General features: G+C 46.3%; 1 protein-coding gene across 2 annotated transcripts; it reads right to left on the bottom strand.

The window, feature by feature from the left end:
• Window positions 1–11,134: 11,134 nt before the first annotated feature.
• LOC308151601 (small ribosomal subunit protein uS2) lies at window positions 11,135–19,005 on the bottom strand. Of its 2 annotated transcripts, none has more exons than XM_080524501.1 (8): window positions 18,960–19,005; window positions 17,805–17,976; window positions 15,435–15,553; window positions 14,234–14,479; window positions 12,692–12,820; window positions 11,822–12,002; window positions 11,441–11,485; window positions 11,135–11,318 (listed from the first exon to the last, which is right to left on the bottom strand). In XM_080524501.1, the coding sequence occupies exons 2-8, from the start codon at window positions 17,935–17,937 to the stop codon at window positions 11,224–11,226; spliced, it is 948 nt and encodes a 315-aa protein (XP_080380627.1). In that variant the 5' UTR covers window positions 17,938–17,976; window positions 18,960–19,005; the 3' UTR covers window positions 11,135–11,223. The 2 variants fall into 2 exon arrangements, with proteins under 2 accessions (XP_080380627.1, XP_080380628.1); XM_080524502.1 differs by having other exon boundaries at window positions 11,834–12,002.
• Window positions 19,006–19,356: the final 351 nt, after the last annotated feature.

Genomic DNA, 19,356 nt, shown 5'->3' with positions numbered 1-19,356 from the left:
GTAGACCGAGGAGGTCTTGGTGTTCCTAACCTATTATATTACCATTATGCTTTCACTCTCAGGCACATGGCACACTGGACTCTGCCTCCAGAGAGAGCCCCCCCGTGGTTCCATATTGAAAGTGCAATCTGCACTCCTCTGGCACTCAGGTGCTGTATTACGGCCAGACTAACCCAAGAGAATCGATCGCACCCTATTGTATCCCATATATACAATGGGTTTGGAAGAGAGTTGCTTACATCTTTAAATTTGACCCCTATCTTCACCAGTCTGCTGGGATCTGGCTGAATCCCAAGCTGTGTATAGATAAATCGCCCTTCTTTTGGAAGCCCTGGTTTCAAAAAGGTATCGAAGTTCTAGGAGACCTATACCAGGATGGAACGCTAAAATCTTTTGAGGCTCTTAGAAGGGAATTTGATTTACCACACAATCAATTTTGGAAGTATTTACAGCTAAGACACTTAATGGTGCAAACATTTGGCTCCCCCACAACTGCCCCACCTAGTGGTGATACACTTGAATGGTTTCTGAACATCTTTGGACTAGGTCATGAAGCCTCTGCTTACTATTCGAGGATCCTAGTGGCCTCAGACCCAAAGATATGGTCGCTTAAACTAACATGGGAAATAGACTTAAATGTATCATTTACAGAGGCAGAATGGGGAAGAATTCGCAAGAATGGGAAAAAAATGTCAAGGAAACTCCGAACGAGACTGATCCAATTCAAGATTATTAACAGAATCTACTGGACATCATCAAGGCTACATAGAGTGGGTCTGGTCGACAGTTCGGAGTGCTGGAGGTGTAGTGACAGGAATAGTACTCTAGTGCATATGCTTTGGGGATGTCCAAAAACCCAGGAGTTTTGGCTAGCCATCCATGGTTATCTGGAAAAAATTGTCGGCCTTGACATTCCGTTCACCCCCAGTCTTTTTATTTTGGGTGACCCCACAGCATTAAGTGAGGTGACTCCACCACTCGCCAATTGGATCCAGACAGCGTTAATGCTAGGACGGAAACTACTAGTTAAAGAGTGGAAGGCCTCAACAGCACCAGCACCGTCTCTGTGGCACATTTCTCTTGGGCAGCTGGCAGCCCTAGAACAATTATCATATAGGCTGCTAGATAAGGTGGAGGAATACCGCTTGAAATGGGGGCAGTATCACTCATATATTGAGAAATAATGGCAACTCCAGCTCATGTAAATATCAATATTTTTATTTATTTTATTTTATTATAAATAATTAATTATAAATATGAAAATAATAAAAAACTATTAATCATAAAAAAATAAAACTTAAATAAAACTTTTTTTGCAACACCTGACAAGTGTGTCTTACCTGTATCATTTGCATGTTAAAATATATACAGTACAAACAACAGAGTGACAGACAGTTTTCAACATCACAATACACATATACAAGTAATACCCACTCTGCAAATCTTAGTGAATGTTGTACAGCCTGCCTCTACCCATACAGATTGCGAGATAGAGGTGAGATAAGGTTTGATCTGTTGCCCTTATCTAGACATATCTGAGATAGATAGGGTTGCCTGGAGGAGAGACAGACATGTGTAACAGCAGAGATATGGTTGTAGATGTCACAGATCTCTCGGAACAAAAGACATAGTTATAATCCTACGGTGCAAGTATGACATCTCGTATGACCATTCTGCTTAGTGCACGATGGTCATACGAGATACTCGTATGACCATACGTTCAGAGGAAGTCAGATGTTCAGGTCTGGTTATAGAGTCTCAGGTCTGGTGAACCAGACACACATCAGAACCCCTTGTTCAGAGGGTGAGTGGTTCCTTGTTCAGGTAGGTGAGTGGTTCCTTGTTCAGGTAGGTGAGTGGTTCCTTGTTCAGAGGGTGAGTGGTTCTTTGTTCAGAGGGTGAGTGGTTCCTTGTTCAGGTAGGTGAGTGGTTCCTTGTTCAGGTAGGTGAGTGCAGTTAGACCTGACATTTGCTCGATATACCACAGGAAGCCGCTGAACGGGGCTGGCAGACTAAAGGCCAGAGAGAGCCGGTATACTGTAGCTTTACCTTGATCAACAACACAACCACATCCTAAGAGAAAATTGGGAAAAAAGACTCTTACCATCCATGGCAAGCTGAGTCCACTGGTGGGGGACAGATACAGTCAGTCAGGTTGATAACTGGAGAGGTGAGGGAGGTGAGGGAGGCGGCCAGTAGTGAGGGAGGCGGCCAGCAGCTCCACGGACAGGAAGGATGGGTGAGAGAGAGGAGGGTAGAGGTTTTGAGATGAGGTCGGGGTGAGGTCAGACGTCGTTGTCTGACAGGTCCGCGGACGCCCCGTCACCCTGGTGCCCCCGAAGCCGCCTGGACCCTCTGGATTCGGTCCTCGCACTGCAGTAGAAGGTGAGAGGACCGCCACGGCAACATCCTCATCTGTGCGTGTGTATATATATATATATAAGTAAGTGTGTTAGTCAGGTGTGTTAGTCAGGTGTGTTAGTCAGGTGTGTTAGTCAGGTGTGTTAGTCAGGTGTGTTAGTCAGGTGTGTTAGTCAGGTGTGTTAGTCAGGTGTGTTAGTCAGGTGTGTTAGTCAGGTGTGTTAGTCAGGTGTGTTAGTCAGGTGTTAGTCAGGTGTGTTAGTCAGGTGTTAGTCAGGTGTGTTAGTCAGGTTTGTTAGTCAGGTGTGTTAGTCAGGTGTGTTAGTCAGGTGTGTTAGTCAGGTGTGTTAGTCAGGTGTTAGTCAGGTGTGTTAGTCAGGTGTTAGTCAGGTGTGTTAGTCAGGTGTGTTAGTCAGGTGTGTTAGTCAGGTGTTAGTCAGGTGTTAGTCAGGTGTGTTAGTCAGGTGTTAGTCAGGTGTGTTAGTCAGGTGTTAGTCAGGTGTGTTAGTCAGGTGTTAGTCAGGTGTGTTAGTCAGGTGTTAGTCAGGTGTTAGTCAGGTGTTAGTCAGGTTGTAGAGGAGGAGACAGGCTGTAGAGGGGGAGGGAGACAGGTTGTAGAATCTAGGGGATATGGGATGGAACAATAAGATAAACCAGGTGAACAAGAACCAGAGGTGACTGGAGAATTATAGTTTTGATGATTTATTGTATAAGGGTAACAAAAACAGGTTCCCATGAAACACTAACTGAAAACTACTCTCTATGAAAAAGGAGAGAGCGGATAAGTATTAATAAACAGAGTAAAGTACATTAGATAGCTAGCCAAGCAATGACGAGTGAAACAATTAACTAGGCAACTCACAGTAGAACACAGTAAGAGAACAGAACTTTCTTGTAAAGCCATACTTCATGTATTGCGCTGCAGGGGCCAGGGAGCGGCAGCAGAGGTCGGGGTGAGGTCAGACGTCGTCGTCTGACAGGTCCACGGACGCCCCGTCACCCTGGTGCCCCCGAAGCCGCCTGGACCATCTGGATTCGGTCCTCGCACTGCAGTAGTAGGTGAGAGGACCGCCACGGCTGAGGGGGCAGAAGAGACACACACAGATTCTATGATCATTCTGTCATTCTATCATGATAAAAATGATTTTAAAAAATCATCAAAAAGTGAAAAAAAATGAAAAAATGAACGTCTGGTGGGGTGGGTACCTGAGGCGGTTCTTGAGGGTGTTGACCTCGCGGTTCAGCCTCTCTCTGGCCTCCGTGGCGTCGTCCAGCTCCCGCTGTTGCTTCCTGCGGGAGGCGTTGGCCCGGGTGGACTCCTCCTCCGCCTCCTCCAGCTCCCTCTTGAACTTCTTCATATTCTTGATGCACTGCACTGTGTGAGTGTACTGAGGTGGTCTGACATTCTGCAGCACGCCGGTGATGTCAGACACTTCACTACTACATGAACCCTGGCCTCCATTTTGGCCTGGGGTCCCTCCAGTGATCCACTCAGACATCTAAACACACTTATTCTACGTCACTCTGATTAAGATGGGGGGGGAATGGGGCCGAAATGCGACGGGATGAAAACGTATCGTAAACATTGTGATTGATTAATAGTCGTTCTGTTAAACGCATTCAATAGAGTTCAATAAAAAAAGAAAAAGAAAACATTTTATAATAATTCAGATTCAATTTAATTAGAGCAGGGTATATGCAGGAATCTTGAGGTTAATTTCAATACCTTTCAAAGACTTTTTAAAGACCTTGTCAATATTTTTCCAGACCTCACCGCCACTTGGAGCTATAACCGTTTACATCAGTGACACTTTTAACTTAACAGTTTTAGTTTGCAATAGACTAGACCACTATCATACAACAGAATTTCCGGTTCATCTTAGTTTTTTAATAAAACTAATAAATTCACGAACTTTTACTAAAGGTTTTTAGGACTCAAACTCTTTGGAAAGACTCTAATTCAGAAAAATACCTACAAAATTCAAGACCTCATAAAATCGTGATAAGACTTTTTAATACTTATTAAGCGTCTTGATTTTCCCAATATGTATTTATCAACTTTTAATACTTTTCAAGACACCGCGGAGTACAGTGGCCTGGGGTGGTCTAGCACCATGGCCTGGGGTGGTCCAGTGGTCTAGCACCATGGCCTGGGGTGGTCCAGTGGTCTAGCACCATCAAATCAAATCAAATCAAATTTTATTTGTATAGCGCATTTCTTACAAGATGCAACTCAATGCGCTTCACACAATGAAAATGTTCAGTCAATCAGGCAATCAATCAATCAATACTGACAGAGCCGCGAGCAGGCAAAAGTAAAAACCTGTATACTATGTAGCCAGGAAAAATTCCCTTGCAGCCCTCTACCAATAGAGCGACTACTAGCCAGTTTTCTTACCAGTACCCAGCGGTCCCCAAGGGGAGGCCAAGGACCACCGGCACAAAGCAAGCAAGCAAGGGCAAAAACCTCTACGCCATGTATCCAGGAAAAATTCCTTGCATATTATCCGCGTACACACTGTCCATAAATTTAGTGTTATATTTGCATCGTTCTGCATCCAGTATGGTCACAGGTCCTGCCAAAAGAGAATCTTAAGCACAGTTATGATGCAACAACACAATAAAGACAATAAAGATGACAGCAATACAACCTGATGGTGGTCCTGGTACACCCTTGTACCGGTTCCAGTACTGCTCTAGGTACTATTTGGAGCTGACAGTGCCTCATCAGCACCCGGGTCCATTTTCCTGTCAACACAAATCTCAAAACACGAGTATGGTGTAATGGCCTAGTGATCCTAGTTCTATAATGTCCAATGTCTCCCTTAGTATCAAAAGGCGACATTGAATAAGTAGGTTTTGAGGTCACGCTTAAAAATGTCCTGAGTTTTAGACAACCTCAGGCCCTCAGGTAGGGTGTTCCACAATCTAGGAGCATATATGCTAAAAGCTGATCCTCCAAATCTCTTTGTCCTAGCCTCTGGCACTATTAAAAGTTCCGTGCCACTAGACCGTAGGGGTCTAGCTGGTGTGTATCTTATGAGCATGTCCACCATGTAATTGGGTGCATCACAGTGAAGTGATTTATAAACTAGTAAAAGGATCTTAAAGTCTATTCTATGACTGACAGGGAGCCAGTGTAGTGATCTCAAGACAGGTGTGATGTGCGCTCTTCGTTTGGTCCTAGTAAGGACACGAGCAGCAGCATTTTGAACCATTTGTAGTCTATTTATCATTTTTTGGGGGAGACCTGTCAGGAGAGCATTACAGTAATCTAGCCTACTAGTAACAAACGCATGCATTAATTTTTCAGTGTCTGCCTGGGAGAGAAATGGTCGTACCTTAGTGATGTTTCTTAGATGGTAGAAGGATGTTTTAATAGTGTTTTTAATATGAGTTTCAAAATTTAGATCTGGGTCAATTATGACACCAAGATTCCTGGCCTGACACTTAGTGTTAAGAGCTAGTGTTTTCAAGTGTGCAGATAATTTCTCTCTCCCAGTTTTCTCGCCAATGATCAATACCTCTGTTTTTTCTTGATTTAGTTGGAGAAAGTTTTGTGTCATCCAAATATTAATATCGGCAATACAATCTATCAGGTGGTCGATCATCTTGTAGTCGTTGGGAGTTACTGAGATATAAAGCTGAGTGTCGTCAGCATAGCTGTGGTAGTTAACGCTATGCTTCTTGATAACAGAACTGAGGGGTAGCATGTATAGGCTAAAAAGCAACGGTCCTAAAATGGACCCCTGGGGAACTCCACAGGTTGTGCTATAATTTTTTGACTTATGGTCACCAAGGGCTACAAAGTAGTCTCGGTCAGCCAGGTAAGTCCTGAACCAGTTTAAGACCGGACCTGAGAGGCCAACCCAGTTTTCAAGTCTCTCAATAAGTATGGAGTGGTCTACCGTATCAAAGGCTGCACTTAAGTCTAAGAGTACAAGAATCGAGAGTTTTTTCGAGTCTGCATTTATCCTAAGGTCATTAGTTACCTTAAGCAAAGCGGTTTCTGTGCTGTGGTATGATCGGAAACCTGACTGAAGTGGGTCATACCTATTATTTAAGACTAAGAATTCATGAAGCTGTCTATACGCTGCCTTTTCTAAAATGTTGCTTAGAAAAGTGAGATTGGATATTGGTCTACAGTTTTTTGGATCAGAAGGATCTAGGTTACTTTTCTTCAGGGTGGGTCTAACCAGGGCAGTTTTAAGCGCCGCTGGAAATATCCCTTTAAGTAGGGAGTGATTTACAATGCCTAGTATGTCATCAGACACAGATTCAAAAATGTCCTTAAAAAAGGTGGTAGGAATAGGGTCAAGAGGACACGTAGACGGTTTAAGCTGTGACACAATTTTACCTAATGTTTCCGTACTAATCATGGTGAACATGCTCATAGTCATGTTCTGTGGTGGCGGATCTGTGGTGCTACACAAACCTAGTCTTTCCTGAGTAATACACATTCTAATATTTGTTATCTTATCCCTGAAGTGGGCTGCAAATTCCTCGCATTTGGTGACAGAGGCTGCGCCGTCTAGAGTTCTAGGAGCAGGGTTTACAAGGCAATCAATTGTCGAGAACAAGACCCTGGGGTTATTCTTGTTTGTAGATATTATCTTTGAGAAGTGATTTTTTTCTAGCATTTCGCATTGCCAAGTTAAAGGCAGATAGATGTTCTTTAAAAATATTCTGATCAATCTGTAATTTGCTCTTTCTCCATCTGCGCTCAGCTTTCCTACATGTTCTCTTTAGGAGATTTATTTCACTGTTTCGCCATGGTGCTCTCCTCTTGGCTCCAACCTTTTTTAGTTTGGTAGGTGCCAGGGAGTCTAGGGCCATTTTTACTTTATTTAAGGTAATTACTAAGTCGTTTTCACATAACGTGGGAGTTGTGTGATTACTGTTCATTAAAGCTTTGAAATGTTCAGCCACTGCAGGGGTAAGATAACGTTTTTTAACAACACGTTCAGCATTGCTTTCAGCTTTACGTGTTACAATGGTAAAGAAAATACAGAAATGGTCAGAGAGGGCCAGGTCGCTGATACCTGATATTGAGACCTCAAGACCCTTTGTAATCACAAGATCAAGGGTATGGCCATGATTGTGAGTGGGTTCATTGACATGTTGGACAAAATCCATAGATTCCAAGAGGTCAATAAAATCCCTAGCCCTCAAGTCAGCCTCATTATCAACATGAAAGTTAAAATCACCAGTGATAATAATCCTATCATAGTTGGGATGGATAATGGATAGGAACTCAGAGAAGTCAGGTAGGAAGGTAGGGGCTGGTTTCGGCGGCCTGTATACAGTTACCGTAAGAATAGGTGGTTGGCATGCCATAACTGTGGCATGATATTCAAAGGAGGAGAATATATCAAAGGATATGCTCCTGCAGTTTAGGTTATTTGAAGCTATGGTAGCTGTTCCTCCCCCCTTTTTTCCATTTCTGATTGATTGGAAAAAACTGTAGTTGGGGGGAGATGCCTCAATAAGGGCTGCTGCTCCATTTGTATCTAGCCAGGTTTCTGTGAGTAGCATACAGTCGAGTTTTCTATCACAAATGAGCTCATTTATGATAAATGTTTTTTTGTTTGATAGGGACCTGATATTCAAAATTGCCATGGAGATGTCATTTTGACACTGGGACTGACTCGAGGGCATACTTAATGAAATGGGTAATACATTTCTCAAATTTGCGCCATGTATTACCTTATTTGTGGTGGAGGGAGTCCGATGGGAGACAATAGTCTGGATGGCATGTTTGGTGTTAGAGGAATGGATCGGACTCATCCCACATCAGCGTTGACAGGGCACCGGCCAGGTCCAGGGCTGGACAGCGAGGTCCATGGACATCGACAGCAGGCGGGCACCATACCTGTTTGGGTGAAACCTATCTCTCGCAAACAGCTCACTACGGTTAAAGACCTGGGGTGGTCCAGTGGTCTAGTACCATGGCCTGGGGTGGTCCAGTGGTCTAGCACCATGGCCTGGGGTGGTCCAGTGGTCTAGCACCATGGCCTGGGGTGGTCCAGTGGTCTAGTACCATGGCCTGGGGTGGTCCAGTGGTCTAGCACCATGGCCTGGGGTGGTCCAGTGGTCTAGCACCATGGCCTGGGGTGGTCCAGTGGTCTAGCACCATGGCCTGGGGTGGTCCAGTGGTCTAGTACCATGGCCTGGGGTGGTCCAGTGGTCTAGCACCATGGCCTGGGGTGGTGCAGTGGTCTAGCACCATGGCCTGGGGGGGTCCTCCTTACTTTACTGTCTGTCTTCACTAAATCTGTCCAATAAAATGAAACATAGGAGTGGGACTGCCCCCTTCTGGCCCACGCATAAAAAATAAAAATAAATAATAATAATATTACAAAACATTTTTTTTAGAGTAAGTAGAGTACAAAGTACAAAAACAACGAAACGCATTCAATAAAAAAAAACGTCCGTCTGTCTGTCCGTCCGTCCGTCCGTCCGTCCTTCTGTCTGTCAACAATCCAAAAGACGCCTGGCCGGGTCCTTACTTGTTCTGCTGCTTCAGCTGCTCCTCCTTCTGCAGGATCTTGGCGTCCAGGGTGGCGATGACGGTCTTGTCCTTTTGGGCGGGGTCATTGAGGTCTAGCAGGGAGGACCTGGCACACACACACACACACACACACACGCACACACACACACACACACACAAACACACAGGCAGACACAATTGTTATACATACATAACATACACAAAAGATGATAAGGTAGAGAAGATCTTGTGTGAATAAATCAGCCCACACACACACGTCTTAGCAAGAGCATCTCTCATCTTTATTTATTAACCCTTTGTGAACCCAGTGAGGAACATAGTCTGGGTGGGTGGTGACTGTGAGTCTCCCTGTGACAGATGGACAGACACAGTCCTCTTCCCTTCTCTCTCTGGGAGACCTGGGACATGCAGTAAGATTCAACACACACACACACACACACACACACACACACACACACACACACTAGACCCCCTTCAATTTGCATATCGTCCCAACAGATCCACTGATGAAGCCATTGCCCTCACCCTACACACTGCTCTCTCACCTGGACAAGAAGGGCACCTACGTGAGAATGCTGTTTATTGCCTACATTTACATTTACATGTTTTGCGTTCAGCAGACGCCTTTATCCAAAGCGACTGACAACAAATACGTTTGTCTGAGTAAGTGACTCGTCTATACTATCAGTCATTGTAAGAAAAAGTAATCTACAGTATTTTTTAGGACCAGGGGCCACTGGCAGTCATAATGCTATAGAAGAAGGTTCTAGAAGTGTGTGTGTGAAGGTTCTAGAAGGTTCACCCACGACTGTGTGGCCACACACAGCTCCAAGACCATTATCAAGTCTGCTGAGGACACCACCGACCGTGGTTGATGTCATCAGCAGCCAACAGTGACGAGGCGGGGGCCTACGAGGAGGAGTTTAAACTTTAAACGTCCTGGCAGACTGGTGACAGGATAATAATCTGTCTGAACATCCGTCAGCAAAACCAAGGAGCTGATGGTGGACCGTGGGGAGCGTACCGTCTGTCTGCATCTCCACCTGGTATGGCAGCTGCAACGCACATGACTGTACAACCCTGCAGAGTGGTGTCCGGGGCCCAGTCCATCCCAGCCGGCTAGTCTGAGAGATGTAAGAGGAAGGCCAGGAAGGGGAAGATGGTCCTGTTCTCTCTGCTTCCATCTGGCAGACGGCACTGAAGCTTCTGGTCCCAGACCAACAGGTTTCAGAATATCTTCTATATGTTACGGTACTCTGTACACTAGCTCTCCTTTACGTTTTAGAGTTTAATATGTATATTAAAGTTAATCATTTTAACATTAATATATCATTAATATACATATTACCGTCTAAAATGTAATGGAGCACTAGTAAAGTACACACGAATGTACATATTATGTATATTAACTGATATATGATTCACTTACTTGGACAAATGTACTTGTTGTAAGTCACTTTAAGAGACTTACAAGCACATCTGTCTAAAGTAAGTGAATCATCTCTGTGATCATAAGGAAAAATCTGTTATGAGCAGGTGCCGTTGACAGTCATAATGCTAGAAGTTATTTCTTTATTATTAAGAGTAGAAGAACTAGACAGAGGTCTTCAGGAGGGAGGATGACTGCTGCTGTAATAATCCTGTATGTTCTGATTATTTCTACTCTTTTATTATTGGCAGTTTATGTATTATTCTTGTTACATTTTATTATAGAGCTGCTCTGCCTCCGGTATTTCGTTGAATTGTATTCAATGTAATGACAAATAAACACAACCTAAATTCCGTTGTTCATTGCATCTCTGAATTGGCCATGTATGTGTTAAGTACATGTTCATGAAAGGTAAAGTGACTGCCCAGATCTGAGAACAGTTGAAGCTGGATATTCAAAATAAAGTTTAAGACAGCCTTTTCACCTTGCGTTTAGTGCCTTTTTCCTTCAATGTTTTTTCATTTTGTTCATCCATGTCTGTCCATTTAATTGTATTGGTCCAAAATCCACCATTAACACATGATAATGTGTCCAACTATCAATTCTCAGTCCAAGTTACAGTTTATGTCTAAGATTTCATACATCACCATAAACTGTACAGTGCACATAAATGCAATGGGTTTTAGTAGGCAGTATCCATAGCAATGGGGTCAGTATCGGATAGCTTGTTTTGTTTCTGCTTTTGGACAGGAGAACGCCTTCGTACCCAAACTAAATATAACCGTGACTCCCCCGCCACCACCGCCCCCCATTAACACAGACAAACACCAGGCTCAATAAATAACCAGCCAATTTTATTGACTTCACAGTTCACAGCTCACAGCTGCTTATGAGTCAGGCCTGGGTTATGACAGACATCAACCTAAGACCAATCAGAAGTGGCTCCGCCCCACTCAGAAGCCTGGGCGGTGGGGGCAGCTGACCAATCCTCAGTGGCTGTCTGGGCACTCCAGTCCTCTGTTGAGACAGGAGTGTGTGTGTGTGAACATACAACCAAACTGGAACATGTAAAATAGTAATAAAACAATATATACCTGTAACTATAATAACGATGATTAATAATGATATAAATAACTTACCGGCAAAGCCTTCAGCAGGGGTTGGGGCCTTGGCTGGGGCAGCAGCTGAGAGCAACAAGAGAAACAGGTTTAGCAAGTGATCAGTTTCATTTCATATTTTCAGTTAAAAAAACAAACATAACAGGTGTCACAACTGACATCCTGCCAGGTTTGATGCATGTTGTTCCGCCACGGATTGAGATTGTACAGCATGTTTAAGACAGTCACCGGTGGGTGAGGTGGCAATCTCACTCTGCCCTTCATCGACAACTCACACAGCCACTAACCAGACCAAGCAAGTGCTTTTTTGAAGGGGTGGCCAATAACAACTGACCTAAAGATCACTAAGACACCCAAGCAACTAGTCCCTCGCGGCGGTGCGACCCCCACAGGGTAACTTACGGGGTTCCTTACCCTCAACGCCCGCAGGGAACTGTTGGATGGGCACGGAGGGGACCTGGACGCCCTCCGACCAGTCGGCCACCTCGGGCTGGGCGAAGTCGGCGGCCGGGGCGGTCCACTCGCCCTGGAAGTCCTCCTTGCCGACGGCCTTCTCTGCCGCGGCCAGCTCCTCCTTCTCGATCTGAAACAGGGACAGGAGGCTGTTAAGGCAACGTGATGCGTTACCCGTGACGACAAGCTTTCCATTAAGACCTCCGGAAACACATACATTATTATTCTCCACTGGAGCTGATCTAATTCAATGTGACGCAGGCGTAATCGCTCTCCTCTGTGGTAAATATAATGCCGACAGACAGAAATACTTTCTGGGGCAGCATAGCAGCTGGGAACAAGAGTGATCGTATACTTAACCCATTTCATATGTTCAGTTTAAAAACAAACGAACAAACACACACCTGGTGTCACGGCTAACATTCTAAACTGCCAGGTTTGAGTGTTGTTCCATCACGGATTGAGATTGTACAGCATGTGTAAGACTGCCAACTCACCCACCAGTGATGAGCTCACTCTGCCCTTCATCGACAACTCACACAGCCACTGACCAGACCAAGCAAGTGCTTTTTTGAAGGAGTGTTTGTGCATGTGGGGGGGGGTTCACCATAGTAGCCCTGCGTGTGTGTGCGTATGTGTACATAGCAGTAGCCCACGTGTGTGTGTGTGTGTGTGTGTGTGCGCGTACATACTCACAGCAGTGTACACACAGCAGTAGCCCAGTGTGTGTGTGTGTGTGTGTACAGAGCAGTAGCCCAGTTTGTGTGTGTGTTTGTGTACACAGCAGTAGGCCAGTTTGTGTATGCGTGGGGGTGTCACCTCCTCGGGGTCTCTGTAGAAGAAGAGGTCAGGCATGACCTCCCAGGGGTGCTCCCTGGAGATGGTGCCCCTCATCCTCAGCACCTCCCTGGCCAGCATCCACCACATCAGCCCCACAGAGTGGTGCCCCTGGAACACAGGAGAAACCCCGCACGTTAGCTTACAAGACACACACACAGACGTTTAAATGACAGCCATTTAGCAGACGCTTTTATACAAAGCGACTTAGAATTAAGAGATCTCAGAGAGCCTGGAGTAATGTAGGGCTAAGTGCCTTAATCAAGGGAAGACTAGTGGTGGTGTTCCCAGGTCTTACTCAAAGGAACACTAGTGGTGGTGTTCCCAGGTGGGGTTTGAACTCATGACCTTCTGATCACCAGTCCAACTCCACTATCCACTAGGCCACCACTGCCCAGACAAAGGTCATTCACAGGACGCAGAATCACGCTCTGACGTCCTTGGTGCGGCAGGCATGTAAACATTCTTCCCCCCCCCCCCCGGCTTCACGCACAATGGAGACAATGGAGGAACACAACACAGCGGGACAACACTAGGCAGTGTACGGGCAAAATGTTCACATTCTCACGCACGGGGAATGCATGCATACAGGCAGGCACACACACACACAGAGTGTGAATGCCCCGTGGGGAATGTGCAGCACTATGAGGCTCAGTTATTGTCAGAGCACGTAAACAGAATTAGTGGGTGGGATTAGATGTTACCATGCCAACCAGAGAGGGTGTGTTGTTTTAAAGAATGTTGTTTTGGGAGGGGTGGGGTATTATCATAAAAACACACTCTTATCTACCCCCATTAAAGTACAGGTCATGATGCGTGTTGTGTAAGTGTGGCGCAGGTTACTATCAAACTCCAGTCATTGGGCGGGAAGCCCTTCTGGTGTTAGCGAATCCTGGCCGAGTCTCTCTGGCACACTTCCGACACCCGAACACCGACCACACGGTGCCAGGCTTTAAATGTGTGCTGTACGGACTACAACTCCCATCATGCAACTCACGGGAGAGTAGAAGGTTTTATTACATCCTCCCAACATTTAAACAGGCCCTCAAAACCCACCTCTTCAAGCTCGCCTTCATTAGTTAACCCTCCCCCCTCCCATGTGTCCCCAGCACTACCTTAATTAGGCCCCTATACTTTTTTATTTATTTCTTGTTTATTTTTATTATTACTACTCAATCTTTTCAGTTTGTAAAGCTTATTTGAGTGTCTAGAAAAGCGCTATATAAGTCTAATGTATTATTATGACATTATCATTGATCTGCCAGGCAATCAACTTGTCAGTCAATTGTTGGAATTTGGTCTTTTTTTGCTCTAGGGTCAGCCATAGTCAGCACCCCTACAGCAATTAGGGGTTAACTGCCTGGCTCAAAGGCACATGCAGTTCCTTCCTAGTAGCCAGGTTAAGCTTGTAAACAACAATAGATAAGTCACACTTGTTTGTGTTTCTTTGCGTGAACATCAGGGATCATTCAACTGTTCCTCAGCAGTATTGAGTGTCTGAGTTTCTGAGTGTCTGTGTCATACCTTGTTGTTGCAGGGGATGGCGATGTCCACGTATCTGAGCGGGGAGTCGGTGTTGCACAGAGCGATGGTGGGGATGTTGACGTAGGACGCCTCCGTCAGGGGCTGGTGGTCGGCCCGGGGGTCCGTCACGATCAGGAGGCGGGGCTCGCGGAACGCCGCCTGGATCTGATTGGTGAACGTCCCCGGGGTGAAGCGACCGTGGAAGGTGGTGGCGCCGGTGGCGGACGCGAACTTCAGCACAGCCCTCTGGGAAGAACCAGGAGAGAAGAAGAATTAATAATAATAATTATAATAGTTTTGTTGCCATGCAATCAACTTGTCAGTCAATTGTTGTTTTGCTCTAGGCACAGGGTCAGCCATAGTCGGTGTTCCTGGAGCAATCAGGGGTTAAGTGCCTTGCTCAAGGGCACACGCAGCTCCCTCCTGAGGCGGGGATCGAGCCAGCGACCTTCCGGTTGCTAGCCGGCCTCTCTAACCTCTAGGCTACTGCTGCTCCCGTAATGTGTGTTAAAGTTACAGCGAGGTTAGGACAACATGAATAACAGCCCTGGGAGACCAAGACGACAGAAGATAGTTAGGCAGCAGGTAGACCAGAGCCCAGTTCTTCCTAGGGGGGATGGGGGGGGCGTGTGCACGAACTACATTGCGTTGTCAGTACTTGGTGGTCTGTACTCCGACAATACAGTTGAATCTTTTATTAGGACTAATATGCATATGTTTTGATCATTTCCATCTGTAATATATACAATTCACCTTGCCTCGACTAGGCGTCCGTCACATAGCCAACGATGGCATTGTGGGCAGGTCAATGGTGACATGTTGTTGTGGCGCAGGTTACTATCAAACTCCAGTCATTGGGCGGGAAGCCCTTCTGGTGTTAGCGAATCCTGGCCGAGTCTCTCTGGCACACTTCCGACACCCGAACACCGACCACACGGTGCCAGGCTTTAAATGTGTGCTGCCCCGTCAATTACAAAATGGACTCCGGCCGGCTTCACGGGCGCAGTTTAAGACTAATCCGAGACTAAACGGCATCCTCAGTGGAGATCCTCCACTGCAAATGTGATTTAATCCTGGACTAGGCTTAAGCCTCGTCTGTGAAACCGGCTCTGGATATGTTCCATATAAAAGACTTACGTCATCTTCAGCTACATGCGTCCTCCTGACTGCGTCCTGGCTAGGTTAACGCAGAGCGCCTCACCTGGCCAGTGTTCCTGGAGGAGATGACACACACGTCGGCGGGGTTCTCGATGGCCACGATGGCCCGGGCCGCCAACAGGAGCTTCTCCCAGGTCTTCTTCAGGTTGATGATGAACACACCTGGGAAGGACCAACGACGAAGGCGTCAAGTCAACTGTTTATGATGAATGTGTTACTAATATAATTATGACAAAAAAGAAATACATTCTCAGTGGCGTCTAGATTGTCTAATAACAAATGAACATTAAGGTTGCAGACTGATTGTGCATCGTTCATGCTTAAGTATACATGTTAGAAAACGGTTTATGTTGGCATTTCCGGGGACATGGCAGCATAAAACGTTGACTTGGTACATGCTGGCATGTCTAACCCTAACCCTACCCCTAACACCTAACCCTACCCGTAGCACCCTAGCACCTAACCCTAATTTTCCCACATGTACCGTATTCCCACATGTACCGCAACACATACATTCCATCACACCCTTCATGCTTTTTTAATCTAGCGGTGGCCTACTGGATAGTAAATTGGACTGGTGATCAGAAGGTCGTGAGGTCAAACGACACCACCACTAATGTGCCCTTGAGTAAGGCACTTAGCCCTAAGTTACTCCCGGGAGACTAATTGTAAATCGCTTTGGATAAAAGCATCTGCTAAATTGCATTTTACATTTTTCTTTTTAAAAGGATAGTGAGCAAGATAATAATAATAATAATAATAATAATTTATTACATTTATATAGCGCTTTTCCAAGGCTCAAAGACGCTGACAATATAGGACACACATGGGGAGACACAAAAACAACAAGTAACAAGAACAAGTAACATGGAACACAGAGTCGGCAAACGGGGAAGGGGGGGGTGGTGTAGAGTCCGGTGTTGATGTTGCTGGGAGCCTCGATGGATGTGGCGGCGGCAGCGGAGAATGCCTGCCTTGGTGGCAGCAGCAGCAGTGAGGCGATGGTTGTGGTTCAGTGAGTGTAGGTGAGACGAGAGAAGGGCAGGGGGAGGTGGGGGGCAGGTGAGATGGCCGGGAGTCCAGGGCAAGACGACAGGCAGTGGACCAGAGCGACAGCGCGGTGCCGCCGTTGCCGTTGTCATCAGTATTGCCAGCCTGGGACCGAACCCGCGCGGCCGGCCAGCCTAGCCGTGCCATGCCAGCGACCAAATCGCGCAGCAGTGAGTGAAGGCTGGGAAGGACCGACACTCACCTGCGGAGATGGCAACCCCCGAACCGGGAGCGGTGGCTACCTCCCGGGACGAGGGTAATAGCACAGCACGGCCAGGCCAGCGATGTCTGAGAGCGGCGCGCAGCAGGTCGGTCGGCAACACAGAGCCGGGGGACAGGAACGGTGAGGCGGTGAGTACTGCAGTCCGGTAGTGAAGGCGGTGAGTACTGCAGTCCGGTAGTGAAGGCGGTGAGTATTGCAGTCCGGTAGTGAAGGCGGTGAGAGGCGGGAGATGGCGGGGGGGAAGGCAGCGGAGGTCGGCGGGACAGGATACAAAAAGGATAAGACAGGATACAAAAAGACAGGATACAAAAAGACAGGAGACAGGACCGGGAAACAGAAGCGGCAGTCACAACGCGGACGCCAGCGTGCTCTGAACCCGGAAAAACAACTACGGGAAACGCAACAGGACAAACAGGACGAGACAGGACGGACACATGCACCGATGGTTCTCGAGCCTAACAGCTCCTTAGGGGGCAGGAGTCTATCTCCTGTTTCCGTAGCGTGAGGCGGCTTGATGTACAAGTACAGTACCCCCCCCTGGACATGACGCTGGTATGTCACAGGGTCTTAACCCCCCCAATCCAGCCCTTAATGCTGAGTGCTAATGTAAGATGTCATTACTCGTGCCGATTTCCTTTATGAGCTCCAGAATGACCAGTTCTATGTAGTTCAAGCTGATCCAACAATACGACAGAAGCATATTTCATCCCAACTACCTTTGTAACATATAAAACAGACTATAACAATATTCTGTGCAAGAACTGGTGCCATGACTAGCATCCTGCCAGGTTTGAATGTTGTTCCATCACGGATTGAGGTTGTACAGCATGTGTAAGTCTGCCACCTCACCCACCTGTGATGATCTCACTCTGCCCTTCATCGACAACTCACACAGCCACTAACCAGACCACGCAAGTGCTTTTTTGAAGGGGTGGCCCTACACTGTTCATGTTCATTCACCTAAACTGTTCAAGGTTGTCGTTACAACTATTCTTCATACTGACATACACAACTGCATTCCTGTAACGTTTTTGAATCCATAACAGGTAGAAAACGACTGTACTTCGCTTCAGGTCGCAGGGTAACTCATCTGAGGGACGGCCGGGGACAACCGGAGATCTCCCGTTCATTACTACTCACCATCGGTCTTCCTCTTGTAGACGTAGTGCTCCATCTGGAAGTCCATGTTGGTGCCTCCCAGATGGGTCCCTGCTGCCAGGAACTTGAGCACATCCTCCTCCTTCATCTGAAGGACATCTAGACCTCCGGACATCGTTACCACTTTTCCTGCGTTACGAATTTAACGGAAAAGCTGGTAGGGGGGGGAGAGAGAGAGGGGGGGAGGGGAGAGAATTTAGGCAAAGTATTAATCGCTGAGTCACTGACTTCCATTGGAATTGAATGTACTGCTGTCTTGTTAGTTGTGTATGCCTAGTGTTGTCTCAGTATGTCGCAAACAGCAGTGTTTCCTCTATATGCATTGATTCGTGGCGGGCCGCAGAAGCATATTTCATCCTAACTACCTTTGTAACAAATAAAACAGACTACAACAATATTCTGTGCATGAACTGGTGCCATGACTAGCATCCTGCCAGGTTCGAATGTTGTTCCATCACGGATTGAGGTTGTACAGCATGTGCAAGACTGCCACCTCACCCACCAGCGATGATCTCACTCTGCCCTTCATCGACAACTCACACAGCCACTAACCAGACCACGCAAGTGCTTTTTTGAAGGGGTGGACGTGGACCTACACTGTTCATTCATCTTAAACTGACCATCCCGCCACTGATGTGAAAAATCCTGGAGGAAACACTGAACAGTAAATGCTCTGGCTACGCGCAGCTGAATAGTATGAATGATCGGAGTTAGTGCTGTTCCCTGTCTAGAAGATAATGCCAGTCATAGTGGTTACTACCTAATGTGAAACATGCAGCACTGGGATTACACATGCTGCGCAATCATGCTGCACGATCTCAATCCGTACCGTATGATCATGCTAGAATGGAGTGTAAACATCACAGATCATCACACTGTCAATGTTGAAACACATCATCAGGCAATCCGTTAATGCGGATCGCCTAACAGACGCGATCCGCCAGCCTAGGTGCAGCAAGCAACGAGCATGGACGGCTTGGCTTCAAGGCCTAGTGAAGAGTCTCATCTACCATTGAAATTAACCGATTCTGCTGCTTTTGTTGACAGCCAATGCAAAGCTTCCTAACAGTCTGTATTAGTGCATTAATAATTGTCTATGCTGTGTTACTACAAGAAAATGCAAAAAGTGTATCTCACCACGAGACAACGCCGTATGGAGTTCTGTTCCTCACGGTAAAAAGAGATCGAGCAGTGGAAGTGACGTGGTGATATACTGAACGATCCTCCAATCGCATTGCGTTTCCGCCGCCGGAAATGGAGATGTAGGTGCAAGGTCCTAAAATAGCCAGTAGATGGCAGTCTAACACAGCTAAGGCTGTGCATGATAGGAAGTTGCCACCTGAGTCAATTTAGGCCAGATATGATTATTTTTTTTAAATTTTTAATATTATTGGATGATCAGATGTTTAGGAGCAGTAATTGGCATCTCTGCTTCCAGAAATCATATGCACGCTATCCAAAGGGAAATACCAGACGTGAAAATGAGGCTGATTATTGGAATTAATTTGATATGGCCAGCTAAACCTGTCAAATG

The sequence above is a fragment of the Nansenia antarctica genome (genome assembly GCF_963989245.1).
Source record: "Nansenia antarctica genome assembly, chromosome: 2".
Classification (NCBI taxonomy): domain Eukaryota; kingdom Metazoa; phylum Chordata; class Actinopteri; order Argentiniformes; family Microstomatidae; genus Nansenia; species Nansenia antarctica.
This window is presented reverse-complemented; position numbering and strand designations above follow the sequence as displayed.

Excerpts from the sequence above, each read along its gene's own strand:
- LOC308151601 (XM_080524501.1), bottom strand. The coding sequence starts at position 17,937 with ATGTCCGGAGGTCTAGATGTCCTTCAGATGAAGGAGGAGGATGTGCTC. Across the intron at positions 15,554-17,804 it reads CTACAAGAGGAAGACCGATG|GTGTGTTCATCATCAACCTG; the intron begins GTGAGTAGTAAT and ends GGTCCTTCCCAG. Across the intron at positions 12,003-12,691 it reads TCTACAGAGACCCCGAGGAG|ATCGAGAAGGAGGAGCTGGC; the intron begins GTGACACCCCCA and ends TCCCTGTTTCAG.